At 37.2% G+C, this 17267-nt stretch overlaps 1 protein-coding gene across 3 annotated transcripts in view; it reads left to right on the top strand.

Moving 5' to 3' along the window:
• Positions 1-17267, top strand: part of Polq (DNA polymerase theta) — a 102744-nt gene that overhangs the window by 64422 nt on the left and 21055 nt on the right. For all 3 annotated transcript variants that reach the window (XM_077794744.1, XM_077794741.1, XM_077794735.1), the window contains 4 exons: positions 3867-6973; positions 8946-9089; positions 11153-11349; positions 13785-14025. In XM_077794744.1, coding sequence (XP_077650870.1) covers positions 3867-6973; positions 8946-9089; positions 11153-11349; positions 13785-14025 — 3689 coding nt within the window. The remainder of the gene's footprint in view (positions 1-3866; positions 6974-8945; positions 9090-11152; positions 11350-13784; positions 14026-17267) is intronic.

Below are 17267 nucleotides of genomic sequence, written 5' to 3'. Positions count from 1 at the left end.
TAAATTGCAAAAATAAAATTGATATCTGCTAATCAAACATCTTAGTCCTCAAAATATTGCTCCATGAAAAATAACTGCCTTCAAATAAAATGGTAGAAGTGAGAAAAAGTAAAGATATATGAATATGTATAAATATCTAGTTAAAGATAGAGTTCTTTAAGAGGAAAGTGATGGGGTGGTAGAACAGGGTTTTTAGATTCATGAAATGAATAGGGCAAATGCAGAGGTGATATAGGATGTGTTTGTAAGGGGGGAGAACAAAAAAGAGAAATAAAGGAATTAAAGGAAGAGAGAGAGAGAGCGCGCTAGCATGCAAACAAGCAATCGAGTTTGGCTGTTAGCAAGAAAAATGAGAGAAATATTAACAAAAGAAAACAATGTTTTGAAACAGACAATGAAAAATCAATCCAAAATATACTAATCAAAAACTTTAACCCTCAAAAAAGCATGAAAAATAGCTATCTTCAAGAAAATGCTACAACTGAAAAATCATAAATAAATATGTGTACAAATGAATAATTGTCATGTATCAATCAGTGTGCATTTAAAAACAAAACAGCAAAACGGAAACAAAGTTACAGAATAGTCAATGAGGGTACTCGCCCAGTGTCTGTGCCAAACTGCCTTTCCATTTCTTAGCTTCCCTTCTCAGCATGAGGGTGTGTGGAAGACACTTTTGGCTTCACTTCCAGGGTGTGTAATTGCCGTCGGGTTCTGTGAGATGAGTTTCTGCAAGTGAAGCTCCCTGGGTGAGGATTTGGTCTGGTATTGCCCCAAGTGTTTTGTTGTGTGGGGTGTTTCAGGCCTTAATGAATGAACACACTTCTAGGACTCTACCCAGTGCTTCAGTGCTTCACCTTTTCTGTTGTTTGGCAATACTGCCCTTTTTTGGCTTCTCAAGGACTGTTTTAGAGCCCTGAGCTTAAGTACTCCTCCCTGTTCAAGTTCTCTCTGCCTGTGGTCCTGTGCTCTGCCAGTTTCAATGGGATGAGACAGAAATTCTTTGTGCTAGAGATTCTCGTGATTTGCTAGGCTCACTTTAGATCTCGTGGTTAGTGTCAGCAGGATTCATGTATTGGTGTCAGCCCGGAACTCATGGATCTAAGTTCCTGGTCTGAATTAGTGCTGCAGTTATCATGGAGGTATTAACATGTTTCCAGCTTGGGCTTCCTGTACTGGCTGGCAGACGTGACATTTGTGCACCAGTTTATTGGGTCGAATAGCTTCTGGGTTGGCTTAGGGCAGGCAGCCCCTCTGATCCCTGGATTCCCCATGCCATGATTTTCCCAGGACTTTTTTTTTTTATTTATTCATGGATTTTTATTTTATTTATTTATATGTGGTACTGAGAATAAAACCCAGTGCCTCACACATGCTAGGCTAGCACTCTTCCACTGAGCTCTAGACCCAGTCCTTTCTCAGCAGTTTTTGATCTTTTCCAACCTGTATTAATTGTCCACAGAGCTATGAGAAAAGCCACTTCCCACTGATCCCCATCTTGTCTCTTCCAAATCCCAATTCTTGTGATCATTCAAAAAGATTTCAGACAAGCTGCCCAGAGTAACAGGAATTGAGTTTATTGAAGGGATAGGAAAAGGGAGAGGGGACCCTCAAGTGACCTCTCAAGAAGAGAGGGACAGTGTGCCTCTCCTGCACTCCAGTTTTATTGGGGATCCCTCCTAAGTTTCTGGAGAGTCCTGCCTAGGTCCACCTCTTGACTTTTTAGTCACAGCAGGCTGACATCAGACTTCGAAGTCCCTATGTCATGGCAACTCTAGGTCACCTTGGCCCATGCTGATGTGTTCTAATTGGATTCTTAATTATAAATTCTTACAGATTTTATGGTTAGAAGGAATTATCCTTATCTCCCTGAGTTTTGGGATCTGGTCTATGAAAAGGGTAACAAAATTTACTACCTTCAGGGTAACTTGAGTTCAAGTCCCTCCCAAGTCGTGCACGGGTGGTAGGAATGGGGTTCTCCTCAGTGGAATGGGCTGGCTGAGGAATAAAAGCAAAGAGAAATAAAATAGTGAAAAAAACATACAAAAAAGTAGTTGCAAATGTCAGAACAGGACAGGCAAGCTGATCAGACAGATTGAGATTCTGGACAACGATGGAGCCTGCATCTTTTTATTTATATCGGGAAACATCAATGGCCTTCCATAGAATGTTCTTCACCAAAATAGGATAAAGGTAGGCTGTTCAGTTCCTAAAGGGATATGCCCATCTCTGGTACTACTATGAGGAACCTTTCTGGCAGAGCAGAGGGAAAGGTCACATGCATTGGGCTATCTATTGCAGTGGGAGAACTAGGGAAAGTTCCCAGTGCCAGGCCTATCCCTCCCTGGCATCCATGCCGAGAGGAGGTCCTCATGTATTTCACGGATGGCTTCCCACAGATAAGTCTTATGGTACTCATATTCTTTTGCTCTGGTAAGTTATTTGATCTTTTTGTGTGTAAGCATTGGGATCTTTTCCCATATATTTGAAGTTTAATAGTTCTATTACTAGGTAAGTTTCTATTTTATGTAACAAAATACTTAAAAACAGTGGCTTAAGAATAGCAGTTTAAGTATATATTATCTTGAAGTTTCTGTAAGTAATGAATTTGGGTGTACCTTTGCTGGTGGATCTGGCCTGGGGTCTTTCATAAGGTTGCAGCTCAGTTGGTGGCTACGACTGTAGTCATTTGAAGGCTTAACTTGGGTGTGCTTCTGAGAAAACTCATGTCCACTCTGGTAAGTTGGTGTTTGATACTTAAGGTGTGATCCAGATGGAGCACTCCATAAAACATCTGATGATGGATGACCTCCCCAGAATCGGTGATCCAAGGGAAAGCAGAATGGAAGCTATAACGTCTTTTATAACTTATCCTTAGTTTTTTAGTTGTTTTACCTGAGCAGCTGAATTGGACCCTAGTACCCCATCTTAGCTAGAAGCAGAAACTGGTCAGCCATTATTTCTTGTATAATTTTCTCCCCATCCTGTCTTCCTCCTCCTCCTGGTATTTCAATTATACATATGTTTGACTTTTTAGGGTCTGTATTTTATGATGTTGCCCAGAAGAGCACTGATATTGTATGTCATTTTGGGTGAATTCAAACTCTGAACTTGGTGGGTAGTAACTCAAGTCTCTGTTCAGACTTTTTAACAGGTTACTTGGGGTCTTCCCACACTGGTATAATTTATAGCCATATACTGGGCAGAGTTTATATGAAGAATTTGGGGTCTCCTTCTTTGACTTTCTCATTTTTAGACATTCCCCCTTTAATTTCTAACTCCTATATTTACCCTAAGCTCTGTTCTGAATTCAGTCAGTGGTCTCCAGGTTTTAATCCAAACTCTTAGTGGGCCTACATGGTACTGACTAGAGCCACTTTCTGGTGAAAAGTGTGAAAATTCACTCACTGTCATTTATTTGTTCTAACATTCAACCCCCATCCAGTTTCTGCTTTCTTTTGGCCACTCTCCAGTCTCTTCAATATTTGGTCTAGAGTTTAGAGTGTGTAGGATGATTTGTTTTCAATGACAACATTATGACCCTTTTTAATTTTTAATATTTGGCTTTTGCTTAAAGAAGTTTAGTTAAACATTTCCTTATTATGCTATTTTAAAATTGCAGAACCACCCACCATTTTCTGGTGATTTTTTTTTTATACTGTCCTCAGATGACATAGAATATAAGTTTAAACATTTTTTTTTTCCTGATTTCCCCAGGTAGTCATGAGAGTAGATATCCCTCTTTTTCAGGGTTATTTCTTTAATTCCTAGAACAGCTCAGATTGAATGCTTAATAAATATTAGTTGTATGAATGAATTAATCAACACATTAATTTCCTTCTTTTTTAAAAAATCTTTTTCCATAGTGCCCGAAAAGCAGTGGATGAGGAAGAGGAAGCAGTTGAAGAACGTCGGAATATGCGAACTATTTGGGTGACTGGCAGAAAAGGTTTAACTGAAAGGGAAGCAGCAGCCCTTATAGTAGAAGAAGCCAAAATGATTCTGCATCAGGACTTAGTTGAAATGGGAGTGCAATGGGATCCTCACTCCCCTTTAAGTTCTGGTACAAATTCACTGTCCAGAAGTGAGTCAGAACAGGAACACACGTTGATAACCCAAACTACAAGTTCTCATAAAAGATTAACATCAAAGAACAAAAGTAATATAAGATTTAGTGATTCTTATATTAAGCATTCACCTGATATAGTGCAAGATTTAGATAAAACTAGAGAGTATACAAGTTCCTTTCATTGTAACTCCCAGGATGGCAATCAGGAACATCAGAGATATTCCATTTCCAGAGCAAGAAAGCGGGCTTCTTTGGGTATACATAAAAAGAAGCTGAGAACATCTCTAAACAAAGGAAAATCAGGCACTAGAAAAGTTGTTCAGACTTTCTCATTAGAGAAAACAAAAAAAGCAGCTTTGAATTTCAGTTCAGAAGAGATGAACACAGGCTTTCAATCTTGGAATAATAGAAAGCATCAAAAACAGTCCACGGATGGTAGTCCTGTGAAAGACTCTGGGCAGCGTGGAATTGATTTGAAAGGGCAGACTATGTTTAGTCCTGATGTTTGTGAAGAACCATTTACCGTGGATGAGAAGAATATAGAATTTAGAAGTCCACAGCCATTTGCCAAAAATGTACCTTTTTACACTAAGGGAAATTACAACAAAACATCATTGCTGTTTCAAACAGAGCAAAGCTGTTTAAAGAAAAGAACAACAACTAATGATATTCTGGAGAAATGTTCTGTCACAGGATCCCAAAGCAAAACCATGACTTGTCAAGCTACTAGTGTGGTTAGTAAAAATGGAAGAGGATCAGCAGTTGTTGAAACAGAAAAAATAAATGCAGTGCTGATACAAAATGATTTAAAAAATCAGAATGTTTCTGTGGTATATCATGATAGTCATCCAGTTAATCAGGTCCTGGAAAAGCAATATGATAAGCCAACAGACACTAACATCAAACAGAAAGAAATAGTACAGAGAAACATACCCTGTGAGGTAGTCAGTAGTTATATGCATAAAGAGCCAGTTGTTACTGCGATCACATGTGAAAGTATAAAGTTTAATAGTAAGGAAAATAAGCCAAATCATTTTCAGGCATTAGGAGATAATACACACAGAAGTGGAGTAACCCCTGGAATATTTCAGTCAATGAGAACATTTGGTAAATCAGGAGGCCAGCATGAGAATTTTCTAAATTCTTCTAGCATAAAAGAAAAAACAAATGCTTATGTAACAAACAAAACTGAAAATAATTGTGTTTCTGACTTAGGTTTAGTCTGTGATTTTGAAGATAGTTTCTATTTGGATACTCAGTCAGAGAAAATAATTCAACAGGTGGCAACTGAAAATGCCAAACCAGGAGCAAAAGACACCAACCTGGCAGCAGGGACAATACAGAAGAGTGTAGAAAAACAGGATCTGAACCCTTTCCACAGTGAGTCTCATATTTCTGGTGAACAGCATTTCCCAGGAGTCACTAACCAAGAGAGGTTGGACCTGAAGACCACAGAAACTGTGAAACAGAGCACTGAACAAGAGGTCGATAGTCTGACTCCAGAAAGCCTGGTTTTTCATTCTCCAGTTCTATTGGAGGAAAATAGCCCTTGCTTTAAAGGGAATGAACTTTCTGTTACTGACTCACAATTAAATAGTTTTCTTCAAGGTTATCAAACGCAAGAAATGGTAAAACCAGTCACACCTGTGGTTCCTTGGAAGAGCTCTCCCACTGATACTGAGGGAGAATGTCTGCCTGGTCCTGAGATAAGTTTGAATATGAGTGATAGTTTACTGTTTGACAGTTTTAGTGAAGACTTCCTAGTAAAAGAACAACCACTTGATGTACAAATGAAAGAACCCCTTCCTCCTGAAACAACATCAAACCATTTCAGTGATTCTGTTTGTATACAAGAGGACCCAGTGAAAATATCCAATGTGAATGTGCATCAAGGCATTTTGCAGCAGTTGACCTGTGTCAATGATGAATCTATTATGTTTTCAGAAGTGGATTCTGTTCAGATGGTTGAAGCTTTGGATAATGTAGATATATTTCCTGTCCAAGAGAAATGTAATTCTGTGGTATCTCTTAAAGCATTAGGTAGAAGTGATTCAGTGATTGTGAATAATAGACATCTGCATGGAGAAGTAATTGGAGGAGATGAAGATGATGAAAAGGCTTCAAAGTCCAGATTAACTGGGACAAAGCAAAATAATTCATTCGGATGGTCAGGGGCATCAATTGACTTAAGTCCAGAATTACAAAGGATTTTAGATAAAGTTTCCAGTCCTCTGGAAAATGAGAAGCCAAAATTAACAACTAAAAACTTGTCTAGTTTAAAAGGTGAAAATACAGAGTTACATGAGAGGAAAGAAGTGATTTTAAATTTGGAAACAAATCAAGTACAGGCAATTTCAATTTTCCCTAATAATGAAGTAAAAAGCAAGATTGAGGCATTAGAGAGCAGTGCCAAACATGGTGAAACCTCATTCCACTTGCCTTGTAAAGAGGGCTTGATAGCTGATGATAATGGTCTCATTCCTCCTACACCCATTCCAGCATCTGCTTCTAAGCTGGTATTTCCAGAAATGCTTGGAGCATCTGTAAAAGTTCAGAAAACAAGTAACGCTTTACAGCCTGGTGAAGATTGCACATTTGGCTCAACTTTAGATAATAAAAAGCAAGATTTAATGTTAGAGAATAGAAACAAATTCCAGGAGGACAATCTTGTTAGAGACACAAGTTTTTCCCTGCAGTTGTCACAGGATGGATTACAGTTAACTCCAGCCTCGTGCAGTTCAGAAAGTCTGGCCATCATAGATGTAGCAAGTGACCAAACTCTCTTTCAAACATTCATTAAGGAGTGGCAGTGCAAAAAGCGATTTTCCATCTCACTGGCTTGTGAAAAGATTAGAAGTTTGACATCTTCTAAAACTGCTACTATTGGTGGTAGGTTTAAGAAAGGTAAGAATTTTAAAAAAAAAATTTGTTTTTTCATACTTACCTATAAATTAGTTGGTGGACTGGGGTGAACTTTAGATTGTTTAGTATTAGTTGTTAGATATCATCTATTCAAAATTTAGTTTATCTCCTATTAGGACTTACATGTAAAACAGCTTTTTTTTTTTTAATTTGGCCCAGGTAAATTACTAATAGTTTCCCTCCAGTTTCCCTACAGTAGGAGATGTATTCATTATGTACTATATTCATTAGGATATAAATTCATAAAAATTAAGACAATATATATTTTTAATATCAGATATTTATAGCATTTAAATGTTATAACATCATGATTTTTAATTAATCATCAGTACTTATTAATTATTTACTATTAAATCATAGTATCTGTTTACTTATATAACCACAAAGGGATGTAACCAATGGGTATTATGTTTTTCACAATATGCATTAGATACATTTTCTAAACTCTGTCTCAAGTAGAACTTGTATCTCCAGTGTTAGTCATGAATTCCATACCAAAGTCTTTATTTCAAAGCCTCACAGAACTCTCCCAGATTTCCAGAGAGTTAAACCTTTTGATCAAATAATGCCATGTGTATTTTTGTCTTAGTGCATGAACCTTGGGTTCAGGATCGTGGGGAATAGCTGTAGTTAGCTTGTCAACCTGTTGTGGGAAATCGGGTTTGATTAGAGTTCTTGAATTTGTATGTATGGATGAATTTGTTCGTAAAATTTTGAGTATTTGTCTGATCTTCAGTTTGTAGAACACATGTGCTAATGACAAGTTTGATATACTTTTCATATTGAATTCCACTTTTCATTTTTTATCTATCAAGCACAAAATTGAACACATTTTCTGTGTCAGGCTCTATGCTAGAAGACTATACATGCTTACTTAAATTTAATAAATATGTATTGAATTCCTTGTGCCAGTTTTCTAGTTATTCAGTTAATTTTCTAGTTATTGGGGATATAGTTGTAAATAAAATGGGTTGGTTTTTGCTTTTTGTAAATGGAGGATATACATTTTTAGAAAATGGTGTTGACTCTAGATTTAAAAAATTGTACTTAATTCTTCACTAAGGAGTAAGTCTCTTATTGCAGTTTTTTAATTGTTAGAATTGGTGGATTTGCCCTAAAAAACAAATGCCAAATGTCTTCTTTGATATAAGGAGAGCAACTAAGAACAGAGTAGGGAGGAAGAGCATGAGAAGAAGATTACCATTAAACAGGGATGAGAGGTGGGAGGGAAAGGGAGAGAGAAGGGAAATTGCATGGAAATGGAAGGAGACCTTCATCATTATACAAAATTACATATAAGAGGAAATGAGGGGAAAGGGAAAAAAAAAAACAAGGGAGAGAAATGAAATACAGTAGATGGGGTAGAGAGAGAAGATGGGAGGGGAGGGGAGGGGAGGGGGGATAGTAGAGGATAGGAAGGGCAGCAGAATACAACAGACACTAGTATGGCAGTATGTAAAAACGTGGATGTGTAACTGATGTGATTCTGCAGTCTGTATACGGGGTAAAAATGGGAGTTCATAACCCACTTGAATCAAATGTATGAAATATGATATGTCAAGAGCTATGTAATGTTTTGAACAACTAATAAAAAAAAGGATTGGTGGATTTGCTCTAAAGTTTTTACAGTGTATAAGTTATAGAAATTTGAAATGTAGTTTATTTTTTTAGTTGAAATGCCTTTAATCATGATTATAGTCTATCTTAAGAAATGTTTAGGATATTTTAATATTAATACTAATTTTAATATTAATATGGCAACAAGTATCTTAATTGATGGGAAGCCTAGAAAGATCTTTCATAACACCTAAAAATGACTAACTACGTAATGCACATTTTAGGAGCTGCAGATTTTGCCCATAATATAGTATTTATTGTTATTGTTTTAACAATTTATTTAATGTCTTTAATGTTAGAGATTTTTTTTTGACTATTTCATATTTGATTTACTTAGTTAGCTCACTTCAGGAAACACCTATTAGAGAGGATGGATTTCCCCTTCAGGGCTCTGATGACATCCTGGTGGTTGGACTGGCAGTATGCTGGGGTGGAAGGGATGCCTATTATGTCTCATTGCAGAAGGAACAACAGCATTCTGGTAAGTAATCAGTATTTGACTCACTCACCATATAATTAATGAAATATCTGTTAGTGTAGTGATCTTTTGTTGAGAATAATTTCCTGACATTACCTAGGATTTCCTTTTAGGATTAAAAAAAACGTTTATTTATTTATTTATTTTTAAAATTTTATTATTGGTCGTTCAAAACATTACATAGTTCTTAATACATCATATTACACTGTTTGATTCAAGTGGGTTATGAACTCCCACTTTTACCCCGTATACAGATTGCTGTATCACATCAGTTACCCTTCCATTGATTGACATATTGCCTTTCTAGTGTCTGATGTATTCTGCTGTCTGTCCTATTCTCTACTATCCCCCCTCCCCTCCCCTCCCCTTTTCTCTCTCTACCCCTTCTACTGTAAATCATTTCTTCCATTTGTATTATCTTGTCTTACCCCTCCTTATTTAGAGAATAACTAGTGTGTACAGAATTGCATTCATTAACTCGAAGGATTTTTACCTCCTACAGTGCTGGGCTTAAACCCAGGACTTCTACCTGGTAGGCAAGTGCTCTATCACTGACGTACACCCAGCGACCACAAGAAGCATTGCCCTGGTAGTCCCCTATCTGTTTTTCTGAGGCTGTTAAGGCTGGACCATAGCAGTTGCTTAGTGTTTCTCTGTGCATTGTCGGGGTCTGGAGCTTGTCCAGAGGCAATGTTGAGCTACACAGATATACTTGATAGTGTTGAATCACACAGCTTTTAGGAGGGACTTCGAAATGGAAGGAATAGGATCTAGAAAAATTCTTTGTGATCTGATAAGGGTTTTGGATAATCAGCTGTTTGGTTGGTTTTGGCGAGAAGCAAAACTAATAAGGATGTCAGATTGCGGGAGGCCCTCACGTCATGTGACCAGCGTTTTCCTCTCCTGATCAGTGGAGGCACTGTTGGTCACTCCCCATGATCTGGCCGCTTTTAAGTAGCGGAAGACGGTAGCCCCCATCTTGAGAGTAGTAAAAAATGCAGCCAAGTATGTCTTCATGTGTAGGCGTGCCTTCCTGCAGCCCCATGGGTCAAGCTACGTTCTCCTGTTCCTTTGTGATATTACCCCTTGCCCTGTTTGGGATAGAATGTTCCATAGAAACCCCCTTTGTGTGTCCCCTTCTCTAACTCTGCCCTTGGGTGTGGCCTTCCTAGGTGTCAGTCAACCTGCTGACAGCAGACACCATAAACTAGACTCAGCCCCTTGGAACCTGACCCCTTGCCTCATTTGAATGGCTTCTCCTCAATAAAAGGGGTCAGCACGTGCTTGCTCGCTCTCTCTTTATGTGGACCCTTAAGGTCAGAGGAGCTGTCACAGCACCCCAAAGAAAAAGGTGTCTCTGTCTCTTATGTGGTTATTTCGCATGGCCCAGTTTCCCTGGAGTGACCCCGAATGTTTTAGTCACAAGGAATGGAACATCAGATAGTATTTTTTCCTCAATAAGCATGAAATATTTTCAGTTGTTTTACAGGAAAACAACTTGTTATTTGAAGTTCTTTTATTTTTGACATGACATTATATTATATATCTCCCTTTAAACTCATTTCAAAATACCTATTTTTAACTCCTGAAAAAATGTTAACTTGATTTTTTAAGTTTTTTTGTTTGTTTTTGTACTAGGGATTAAACCCAGAGGTGCTCTGTAGCACTGAGCTACATTCCCAGCCCTTTTTATTTTCTTAATCTTAAGGTGGAAGTCTTCCTGAGTTGCCCATGCTGACCATGGACTTGTGATTCTCTTGCCTCAGCCACTTGAATAGCTGGGATTAGAGAATACCTCTAGAGCACTGCCACCATGTCCAGCTATTTTAGAAGTCCTGATATTTAGAAATTTGTCCCATATAGTTAAGCAGAGCATTATAAATCTTCTAACCCAAACCATAATTTTACATTATAAAGCACTTCATCTACATATAAGGTCATGCCAAATTTGTGATTACTTGGAACCATATCCTTAGGCTTCTGAGTCTTCAGTCTTTCCACTAGAGATTATGGCTTCAAATGAATTTATGTAATTTTTGCACAAAGACTTTCTTTTTCCCCTCTAGAGATTAGTGCCAGTTTGGTACCACCTTCTCTGGATCCAGGCCTGACTGTGAAAGACAGGATGTGGCATCTTCAGTCATGCTTGCAGAAGGAGTCTGATAAGGAATGTTCTGTCATCATCTATGATTTCATCCAGATCTATAAGATTCTTCTTCGGTCATGTGGCATCTCTCTGGAACAGAGTTATGAAGACCCTAAGGTTCTATGTTATATTTAATATTTTTGCACTTAAACACTGTTAGTGTTTAGAGTTAATTCTTAAGTGGCATGGTATTTATTTAGCTTCAGTAATTCAGTGTAAATCTTTTAGAGAAGTCATTTCTCTATCCACTAATCTCATGCACATATAATACAATACCATAATAGAAATGTCTGTGTGAAGAGAAAAACATAGATGTCACAAATCCTAAACCATAAAATTGATGATTTTGCTTAGAGCTTTTTTTAAAAAAATTAATTTTGGTCTTAAGTTGTAAGTTTTTGTTCTATGGTAAGTTAAATGAAAATAAAATTGTTAAAACTATTAGAATTCAGTATATAAAATCAGGATTTTTCAAATATTCATGAGGGCAGAGGCAGAAAATAGGAAAAGTCCATGAATAAAAGATGCCAAAAAAGAGGATATAGAGGCAAGTCACATTAGTAGTCTCTGAGTGTGTTCCTTTGTAATAGCAGAGTGTGACATATTCTTCAAAATGATGATCCTAAGTTATCAGGAGTCACATATGCCATTGTAATACACACTGAGCAGTAAAGTACACTTTTAGAACACATTTATTTATAATATCTTTAAAGATACATCCTTCCCCATCTATTGATGCATGCAGTGTTAATTTAGAGTCGAGAATATACTATTTGACAGTTATCACTAGAGTCGAGAATATACTATTTGACAGTTATCACTAAAATAGTTAATGAAAATAGAATGAGTTTTAGTTTCTTAAGGTTTTTTTTTTTTTTCATGTGATGTTGGGAACCTAGGGCCTTGCACATACTCTGTGATTGCTCTGCCACTAAGCTATGTCTCCAACCCTAGTTTTTTAGGGTGTTCTCCCCCCCCCCCCCCGCCTTTTTTGGGGCAGATTTAAAGATTGTCACTTGATTTTGATGTGCTACAATCCAAAACAAGAATATGGGTTATGTGAGCCTCTCATTAAAAATATCCTAGATTTATATAGCACCTTCTTTATAAACTACTTGAAATATTTCATAATCGGTTTTATTGATCACTTTTTAAAATTAGAGAATCATACATAGTATTTGGGTTCATTTTGACAAAATCATACATGCAAGGTATTTGATTTCAATCCCCATTACCTCCCCCTTTTCCTTCCCTCCCACTTCCCCCCCATTCTTACTCTTCTATTATTCTATCCTACATATACACAAAGGTGAAATTTCCTTTGGTACCTTTATATATGAATATGACATGATTCTGTTAAATTTATTTAGTTATCTTCCCCTTTCCCTACCTTCCTCCCTCTTTCTCATCCTCCTTCCACCCCACTGATCTTCCTTGTGTCTTTATGATATCTGACCCCTCCCCAACTGCTTTCTTTCCCTTTAGCTCTAGTTTTCACAGATGAGAAAAAGCATTTGACCCTTGGTTTTCTGAGTCTGGTTTATTTCACCTAGCATGATTTTATCCAGTTCCATCCATATACCAGCAGATGCCTGAGTAAAACTCCATGGTTAATGACAACACTTGATATAAGCAGATAAACTATTAATTTTTAAAATTTCATTTGTATAAGAAACCTTAGCCAATTTTTACATTAGTTTCTTTCATTCATTATTCCTCTAAAAAACTTTATTCTTAACTTACAAAATAAGTAACTGAGTCATATAGTAAATTTCAGAAGTATTGACAGTGTTTAGATTTCCTTTTTCTATATCCAGTTCTGGATCTCCTGGATCTACTGTTAGAAACTGCAATTCTCCTAATTTCATGGGGAAGCCGACCAGTTGGTTGGGCCTGGTGACAGACTCCCATGATGAAGGGAAAATATAAAGGCATTCTAAAACTCTGGGTATGAACTTTTATTAAAAAAATTTATTTTTTAGTTGTAGCTAGACACATACCTTTATTTTACTTATTTATTTTTATGTGGTGCTGAGGATTGAACCCAGGGTCTCGAACATGCTAGGCGAGTGCTCCACCCCGAGCCCCAGCCCCAGTCCTGGGTATAAACTTTTAATGGTAAAACATATATGCCTCACTCTGATGTTGAAAGAACTAAGTAAACCCCAAACCATACATACTTATTTTTATTATAGTAAATTAGTTCACTTCAGCTTTGGTGGAGAAGCCTCTATTTTTATTCTCAGACACACTGTTTCAGTTGGCTGAGAGGCACTTGGTTTTCAAACCTGCTTCAGAATGAGACACTCAGGAGTGTTGTTGTGATGGGAAAGGTATATAACGTTTTCTTATTTGAAGGCCGCTGGTGTTATTGGTACCAAAAATGAGACCTGTTGCAGTTTATGCTTTTCTTCTCCTTTCCCAGGAAGACCACTAAATAAGTAATAATAAGGGAAATTATAAATGGATTATCTATTTCCCCTTTAATTTTAAGGGTGCAGAAAAGTCTTTGAAAAAAATCAGAAAAACATTCTGATCTCTGTCCCATTTAGGTGGCATGCTGGCTACTAGATCCAGATTCAAAGGAACCAACTCTTCATAGCATAGTTACCAGTTTTCTTCCTCATGAGCTCCCACTCCTAGAAGGATTGGAGACAGGCCAAGGAATTCAAAGCCTGGGGCTGAATGTCAACACTGAGCATTCTGGGCGGTACAGAGCGTCTGTAGAGTCCATTCTCACTTTCAGTTCCATGAATCAACTCAATTCTTTGTTGCAGAAGGAAAACCTTCAAGGTAAAATTTCCTGGATTTTTTGTTACAGATTGGGGAGTGTGTGTGTGTGTGTGTCTTAATTTTATCCAGTGGTTTTTATTCATGCTCGGAAGACACTTTTCACAGATTTTTAAAAGTGAGCTGTTATCTTTTTAGAGCTATTAACAATTGTTTCTTGTTTTTATTTTATTTGTTCTTTTTAGTTATACATGATAGTAGAGTCTATTTTGATATAATTATAGAAGCATGGAATATAGCTCATTCTAATTAGGACCCCAGTCTTGTGGATGTACATGATGGTGAGATTTACTGTGTTTTATTCATATATGTACATAGGAAAGTTGTGTCAGAGTCATTCCACTTATTTTTTTCCTTTTCCTATCCCCCTCCCCTTCCCTTCATCCCCTTTGTCTAATCCACTGAATTTCTATTCTCCCCCCACCAGTCTCTGCCTTATTGTGAGTTAGCTTCCACATACCAGAGAGAACCTTTGACATTTGGTTTTTCAGGATTGCCTCATTTCAGTTAGCATGATAGTCTCCAGAGCCATCCACTTACCTGCAAATGTCATAAAGTCATTCTTCTTTATGGCTGAGTAATACTCCATTGTGTAAATTTAATACATTTTCTTTATCCATTCACCTGTTGAATTGCACCTAGATTGGCTCCTTATTTTAGCTATTGTGGATTGTGTTGCTCTAAACATTGATGTGGCTGTTTCTCTGTACTATGCTGAATTTGACTCCTTTGGATATATACCAAGTAGTGGGATAGCTGAGTCATGTGATGATTCCATTCCTAATTTTCTGAGGAGTCTTCATCCTACTTTCCCAGAGTGTTTCTACCAATTTGCAGTCCTGCCAACAATGTATGAGTGTACTCTCATTGTTAGAGTTGATGAACCTACATTGACACATCATGTTTATACGATTCATGCATATTATAGTACGTTTCTGTGGTTTATTCATTTTTACTGCTGTGTAGTGTGTCACTATATGAATGTGCCCAAATTTCTCCATTTTCCTAATGATGAACATTTGGATTTGTTTCAGTTTTGTTTGTTTTGAGTTTCATTTTGCTATAATAAGTATTTCTATATGAATATTCTTACACATGTACATTTTCCTGGTACATATGGGCAAGAATTTCTCTTGGGTGTGGGATTGCTTTGTCATGAAAATAGAAATAATCAACAATTCAAGATTCTACTAAACTGTATTCCAGAATGATTGTGTAAGTTCACTCTCTAAACAGCAACATGTAATGGTGATCACATTCATATTGTCTCAACTTTGCCATTTACTTGGTTGTAAATGATGGTACCTTTTCTTTCTTTTGTCATCTTTTAGTTTTTATAACAAATTTATTCTAGCTTCATGAAATGAGTTGCAAATATAACCTATTTTTATTCTGGAGGAGTTTATATATTATTGGAATGATGTGTTCCTTGAAAGTTTGGTGAAATTTGCCTATAACTATTTCTCTGTGTAAAGATATTTAGCTGCAACTTTGATTTCTTTAACTGGAGGATTATTGAATTATTTTTTATTGTGTTTTATTAAGCCATAAGAGTTTATCTGTATATTCTAGATTTTCAAATTTATTGGCATAAAGCTGTTACTAATTCTCTTTTACATCTCTACTTTTTGTGAAAAAATTCAATATTTTTACATGTAAAAATGTTAAATACAGGGCTGGGGTTGTAGCTTAGCAGTAGAGTGCTCACCTAAGCACATGTGAGGCACTGGGTTCAATCCTCAGCACCACATTAAAATAAATAAATAAAATAAAGGTATTGTGTCCAACTACAACTTAAAAAAAAGTATCTAAAAAAATGTTAAATACATTTTTCATGTGTTTCTATTTGATGTGGTTATTGTTGTGTTTGCACTTTATTTTCCTACTGTTCTACATGGTTTCTATTCACTTTGATTTGTAAATGATTTATGCATACCTGTGCTCTATTCTGAGGAGTATACATCTGCAATCTTAGAGATCTAAATTTGTTGAGTCGCTGTCTTAGTCATTTTTGTTGTTTTGTTATTGAGACCAGAATATTGACAAGAACAACTTGGAGAAAGAAAAGTTTATTTTGGCTCATGGTTTCAGAGGTTCATTCCATGGGGGTCAACTCCATTGGTATGGTGGAGAGGTGGCAGAGGAAAGTTGTGCAGCTCATGGCAGCTGGGAAGCAGAGAGGAAGTGAGCAGCCAGGAAGACAAGATAGAGTCCTGACGGGTGCTACCCCAGTCTTATTTCCTCAAGCCATGCCCCATCTGCCTACAGTCACCACCCAGTAATCCATTCTGTTATTAATCCACCAAGTGGATCCCACTGATTAGGTTCCAGCTCTCACGATCTAATTATTTCACCTTTGAACATTCCAGTGTTGTTGGGCATGAGCTTTTTTTTGTGGGACACCTCATATCTAAACCCAAATAGTCCCATTCCTAACTTCTCTGCTAATTTGTGTATTCCATATTCTTTGTGAGTTCATACAGGATTTCATCAGTGGAACCCTAAGGACTAACTTGGGGAGAAGCCTTCCTGTAGAAAGGTTTTACTTTTGCCAAATTATACACATCCAAGAACTACATTAGCCTATCCTGAGGTTTTGTTGCAGAACAGGAGTCCCAGACTCAGTTCCTCCTCCTGTCACTGTGTCAAGGATCTGTAGCCCTTTAACATCTTTTTGCTGTAGGACTCCGTCTCCATGACAGCCCTGTTCTTTCTTACTGCCTGTGGATCCAGCCTGGCTCCCTGTCACTATTACTTGGCATTTCCCTGACTGTTCCTATTCTGACCCAAGTTCTTTATTTCACTGATCCTACATCACATGAATTTCTGTTCTAACTCAAAAAAGCCAGGCTCTGACTCCCCACTAATTTCTGCCGACTGTTAGAGGCCAGAGCTCTCATTTGTTTGCTTGTTTTGGTGGTGACTGTGGGTATCTCTGGAGATCCTTCTCTGCTGATTGAGAACCAGCAAGAGGTCAAAGAATGTTTACATGTGGAGCTAGGCAGGGTGGGCCAGGGTTGCTCAGGGTTTTAGAAGCTGAAGTCTTCGGAATGGATTTTTCTTGATGATGTAGGACAGCATTTCCCACAGTGCATTCAATGAATACTTACATTTTAGGATATTAATAGGCATGACATGAAATAAAGGGTTTTATGGTTAAGTAACTTCAAGTTGGAATTTGTTTTCTTCAAGTCTTCTCAGAGCCCTTAATGTATTAATAGTCATCATGAATATCTAACAATAGT

This window comes from Urocitellus parryii, chromosome 2 (assembly GCF_045843805.1).
Source record: "Urocitellus parryii isolate mUroPar1 chromosome 2, mUroPar1.hap1, whole genome shotgun sequence".
NCBI classification, from domain to species: domain Eukaryota; kingdom Metazoa; phylum Chordata; class Mammalia; order Rodentia; family Sciuridae; genus Urocitellus; species Urocitellus parryii.
Note: the sequence above shows the minus strand (reverse complement) of the source record. Positions and strands in the feature narration are given on the sequence as shown.